The sequence below is a fragment of the Arachis ipaensis genome, chromosome B9 (assembly GCF_059453495.1).
Source record: "Arachis ipaensis isolate K30076 ecotype BB chromosome B9, ASM5945349v1, whole genome shotgun sequence".
NCBI classification, from domain to species: Eukaryota; Viridiplantae; Streptophyta; class Magnoliopsida; order Fabales; family Fabaceae; genus Arachis; species Arachis ipaensis.
In genome coordinates this window covers 31,645,557-31,650,950 of record NC_142444.1, presented here as the reverse complement: position 1 = coordinate 31,650,950, position 5,394 = coordinate 31,645,557, and the positions used below count along the sequence as shown (strand labels likewise).

General features: G+C 30.9%; 1 protein-coding gene across 1 annotated transcript; it reads left to right on the top strand.

Moving 5' to 3' along the window:
- The first annotated feature begins 679 nt into the window (after positions 1 to 679).
- On the top strand, positions 680 to 3,635 carry LOC107615356 (putative high mobility group B protein 11). The gene is made up of 6 exons (XM_088500264.1): positions 680 to 858; positions 1,849 to 1,924; positions 2,140 to 2,302; positions 2,498 to 2,536; positions 2,749 to 2,978; positions 3,062 to 3,635. Exons 1-6 carry the CDS (start codon positions 680 to 682, stop codon positions 3,332 to 3,334), a joined length of 960 nt encoding a protein of 319 aa, XP_088356390.1. The 3' UTR covers positions 3,335 to 3,635.
- Positions 3,636 to 5,394: the final 1,759 nt, after the last annotated feature.

Here is a 5,394-nt window from a genome sequence, read left to right as displayed (position 1 = left end):
AATGATAGTTAACGCCGCCGAGTTATAATTCATAATGCACAATAAAAAACGAGTTTTCTTATTCATGCATTGAGTACAAGAATTAGAAACTTCTTCAAGATTTTGTGGACCTTAGTGAATCTTATATACAAAGACTATCAAATTACTTCCTTAACTGAATTGTCTAATGTGTCATCTTCTAATTATTCACTTTAATTTATTTTTGACTAATTAATTCAACTGTATATTACAATGATAAATATAAAATATTTTACACCATCATTTAATAATTATATTTTTTTTAAATTAATATAAAAATAATTATTTTTACCAATATAGCTTTAGATGCATATGTAATTTTAAAATAACGACACTTCATCAAATCAAGTTCTCTTCTTTTTTATTTCTTAAAGCATGTTGGCAACCAGAAAATTTCTTTGACAAAAAACATCATGTCAAAAAGTCCATTATCTTTTATCATTTATGTTAAACAACCAAGGATCCACACAAAAAAGAAAAGTAAATACAAGTTAAAGAGAGAAAACAAAATAAAAGAAAAGGAAACGAAAACAAAAGAGTGCCACGTAGAGGTGTGTATTGTGCAGCTGTCGCAGGTGCATAAGGTCCTTCACATACACAACCCTCCCCAACTTTATAAAAACCACACTTTGAAAAGAAGAAAACCAAAAATCAAGTATGCATGGCAATTAAGGAATCAGAGATGGCACTTTCATTATCATCATCATCATCACAACCATCACAAGTAGATGTTCACTGCTTTCAAAGCCTTAAGAATAATGCAAATGCAAGTTCTCTCAATCGTGACACCTTCTACCTCAAACTCACTCACTTGTTCGATTCCTCTGGACTCACCCTAATGTGAGTTTCCTTTCCTTGCTATATAACATTGACCTCAAAATTAAATGTTCCTTTTCATAATGTGCTTCCCATTTTCTCTTTTGCTTTTTATTTGTGTCATGGTTGGTGAAATAATTATTTTCATCGGAGATATTGTGTTGATAGAGCTAACATTAGACATTTTTTACTTTTCAAATCTAAGCTTATAAGATATTTTTTTAAAAATAATAAAATTTCAATAAATACACACAACAATAATTGAACTTAGTAAAATAATATTTAAAATTTAAAAGAACTATAATAGATATTAATATAAGAATAATTTTGATTTTATTAATGTATGAGATTATATTAAATTTTTGTAATTTTAATAGGTTGAAAATGTTTTGTTTAGATACTTTCAAAAGTAGTCTATCTTTTTATCTTTTAAAAACTCGAAACATATTCACATAGTTTTTTTTTTTATTTATTAAATACAAAACAAAAAGTTTGTTAAAATTTTTTTATCAAACCACTTCTTAATGGATGTTTTAGAAACATTTATGTTTATTAATTTACAGTATAATATATAGAACTTCTATTTAAAATTTCAAGGATGGGTGGTGACTGTGTGAAGCGTACATTAATAAATGTGCGAGCACACGAGAATCTCTAATTATTTTTTTGTTATGAACATGTTATTGCCATGCAAAAAATAGTATATTCCTTATGTGTGTTGGTACATTAGATGAACCTTTTTTTTTTATTTTTTTTTTAACTTGCAACAATCAAAGTGACGTAGAAGATTCTAGATGGCTTGTAATAAGAAATGAGAAAAGAATTTTTTTATATACCTTAAAGAAAAGAATATCATTTTTCTTTTATCTTTATCTAATGAGAGTTGATACACTGTCATAAAAAGTTATGTTGAAATAACATAACTCTCTCAATTGTGATGACTAAAAGAAAAGGTGATAATGGTATTATTATATCAAATGTGAAACATTATACATGTTCTGTTCCTATTGGCAGTTTCAATGTCCGAGAAACACTGCTGGACTTGTACCTAGTTTACTTGGAGGTGACCACAAGAGGAGGATTCCATCAGGTATATATATCTTGCAATCAAAGAGTATACAATTTTCACATACAATATTATATAAATGTTCAACTCAGTCCATCCAAATAAATGTGTTCTATTGAATTAGCAAAATTTTCAAGATATACTATATCAACATATAATTGATTATTTTTCAAAAGTAATGTTTTGATGGGCTAAAATAATTTCATATTTTGGAAATTTGTGTGTTTTGATTTGTCCAGGTTAGTCAAGAAAAGAAATGGGGCGAAGTGGCCTCGGCCCTGAGATTGGAAGGAAACATTGCAAGATTATCTGCTCAAGTTGAAAAGCTCTACTTGCAACTTCTTTACCAATTCGAGCAATTGTACTTCTACAGAGCTCCTACAAAGAGCAGCAAGACCACAGGTTAGTTAATCGAAGCGACGAATCTACGACGATGTTTGATATATGCTATGTTTCTTCACAACTGTTTTTGTTGCCTATATCTCTATGCATTATAATAAGAGATTTGAGCAGCTTCATTATGTATGATTCTTATTGCTGCATTTGATTTTAGGATTAACTAATCTGAATTCTTGCAATCTATTTTCATGATCATAGGTTTGCACAAGAGGAAGCAAATCTCATCCGAAACGACAGGTATGTTACTTTATGCAATTTAGTCAGCACTAAAATGTGTTTGTTGAGTTGAAGCTTTGAAGGGAAGGATTCTTAGTATAGAGTCATTAGTTACTTTTCAAATCGTTCTGTTCTCTTGTGTGTCTTTCAAAACCTTAACTCGTAAACACACTCTTAGGCAACTCGGGAATTTAAGAGGTTTTGATGCAATGCTTCCAATTGAAACTAAACAGAAGAAGGAGGAGCTGGGTTGGTCAAAGAGCAAGCTCTTCTTCTCGAACCTTCGGATGGCAAAGAAAAGAAGAAACGCCGAGGCATGGCACAAGGACAAAGAAGTGCATACCAGATGTTCCTGAAGCAAGAATGCACTCGGTTGAAAAGTTGTAACTCGACCTCAACCGGAAAGGGTATTCTCCACACGGCTATCGATTCGTGGAGGAATATGTCTCCACTTGAGAAACAGGTACATAACATAACATAACATTGAAATTCAACACAATGATTCAACACAACATGTCTCAACCTTTCTCATTGCTATTCATGCAGCCATATGTGGATGAATTCAAGAAGAACCAGGAAAAGTTCAAGAAAGGAATGATTATTGATGACAATGGAGAGCACAAAATAATGCAAAATGAGAAGGAAGAGAAGAACATGGCTCCTGCTAGTGTGTGTAATAGTGAGTACTACCAAGTAACTTCACAACCTGAGCCAGATAACAATAACTACACTACTCTCAACAACAATGCAGCAATAGGCTTAGCTTTTAATGTGACTGAAAAGTTTCCCAAGGATTCCGTGTTACTATTTGGCTTATAGATTGTTCAATGGATTTGCCAATCATGGAACCAAAGTAACTTATAGATGATCTTTTTGCTCTGAGGGAAGCCAAGGAAGGAACTAACTATGCATCAGAATCAGATACTAGTTTTGGTTGAGCAACTTAGTTGTAAGTTTTTGCATGTTGCTCAAAGTATGCTGTTAAGTTTATATAAATGGTTTTGAAAATAGCAGCAAGTGTTGTATGGCATCCTTTCAGACTTCCACTGCTGAAACTATGTATGTATGTATGTATATGTATTTTAAAGGCTTGTGTTGTAATGCAGTATGACGCATTTGACATGGTATAGCTTTGTTCTTCCTTATTTTATTGGGTATAGGTGTCTACCCGAGTGGGTTGATTCGAGTTACAACTGAACCGATAAAAATTTAATTGGTGGGTTGGATTGCGTGTGAGTTTTTTGACAAGTGAATTTGAACTAATTAAATTCGAATTGGATAACCAAGTTGGGTTGGTCTAGTGGTTAGCTCACTAGTCCGCTTAAGCAAGTGTCGGGGTTCGAATCTCGCTTTGTGCATGCAGCAACCTATTGGCCAGCGGCAAATTCTTAAATTCGAATTGGATTGGGTCAGGTATTTAGATATATCAGATATTTGAAATAAAAATTAAATTTAAAAATTAAAAAAGGAAAAAATTTTAGAATATCTAGTTGGAAAAAGAAAAGCAAGGAGGGAATAGGTGAATTACAAATTATAATACATTATCAAATTTAGGGTAAATCACTTATAATTAGGATTTAGAGCTTGTTTGAAATGTTAGGAATTAGGAATTAAAATTTATTCCAGAGTTAAATTTTTTTTTTTTTTAGAACAATTAAAAATGAAAATTTTGAATTTTGATGAGAATTTTAATTATTTATTTATTTATTTATTTTTTCATTTTCAATTCTGATGAGAACAACTAAAAAGGTCTAATTTTCAAATTCATTTATACTCTCTTCAAATTTAAATTTTATTCTATTAATATATTATAGCATTTTAAATCATGAAAATTTGTTGTAAAATTCGCATTAAAATTTGTTGTAAAATTCGCTCCTACTCCTATGGACATTCCACACGACTTTACCAAGACAGTAGTAGTCTTCTTCTTCATGATCTCTTTGTCTATTATCGTCTTGTTAGATGACTCATTTATCTTATGACGACCAGACCTGACATCATATCTTCGACTCAATAACTTAGTCAATATATGGCCCCTCTCACTCAAATTTATTACCATGCTGCTTTATGTGTTCTTTGCTATTGAAAGAATAGTTCAGGACGTGGATTACACTTTTCTTCCACAGATCCTCTTCTCTTCAAATATATGGGTTTAGTGATTCTAATTGGATTGATTGTCCAAATACTATATGCTTCTTGACTTTTTTTTTTTCTTTGGGTGATTCTCTAATTTCATGGAGAACGAAAAAAAAAATCATGGTGGCCCGTTCATCTAAGAGGTTGAGTATTGCGCACTTGCACATACTACTTATGAGCTTCAATGGATTTTAAACTTATTAAAAGTTTTTAACGTGTCTTGCACTCGTTCTCCGATTTTATACTGCGGTAATCGTAATGCTCTTCATATTCATGAAATGACCAAACACTTAGAGGTCAATTATCATCTTGTATGTTAAAAGGCTCAAGTTAGATTAATGAAACTTCTTCTTGTTCTTTCCTCTAATTAATTAGCAGATATATTTACTAAGCCTCTCTCTTGTTAATCTTTTCATATGAATTTGTTCAAGTCGAAAATTTTTTACATCTACCTTCCTTATTAGACCATAAAGAGCAAATAATCCAATTAAATTAAGAAGATTAATGTCATTTTTTTCTTCCATTTCTATTACAATGTTCTAGAAGTAGTGACTCACCACTCTCTAGTGACTAACCACTTTCTTTTTGCATTCTATTATTTCATTCTTTACATTTTATTATTTAGGAATATTCTAGCTAGAATTTGATGAGTTGTCTATTATTCTATTTGTATATATGTATCAATATAAAAAACTTACCAAAAATAAAAAATATAAAATAGTTCTTATTCATAATACTGTGAG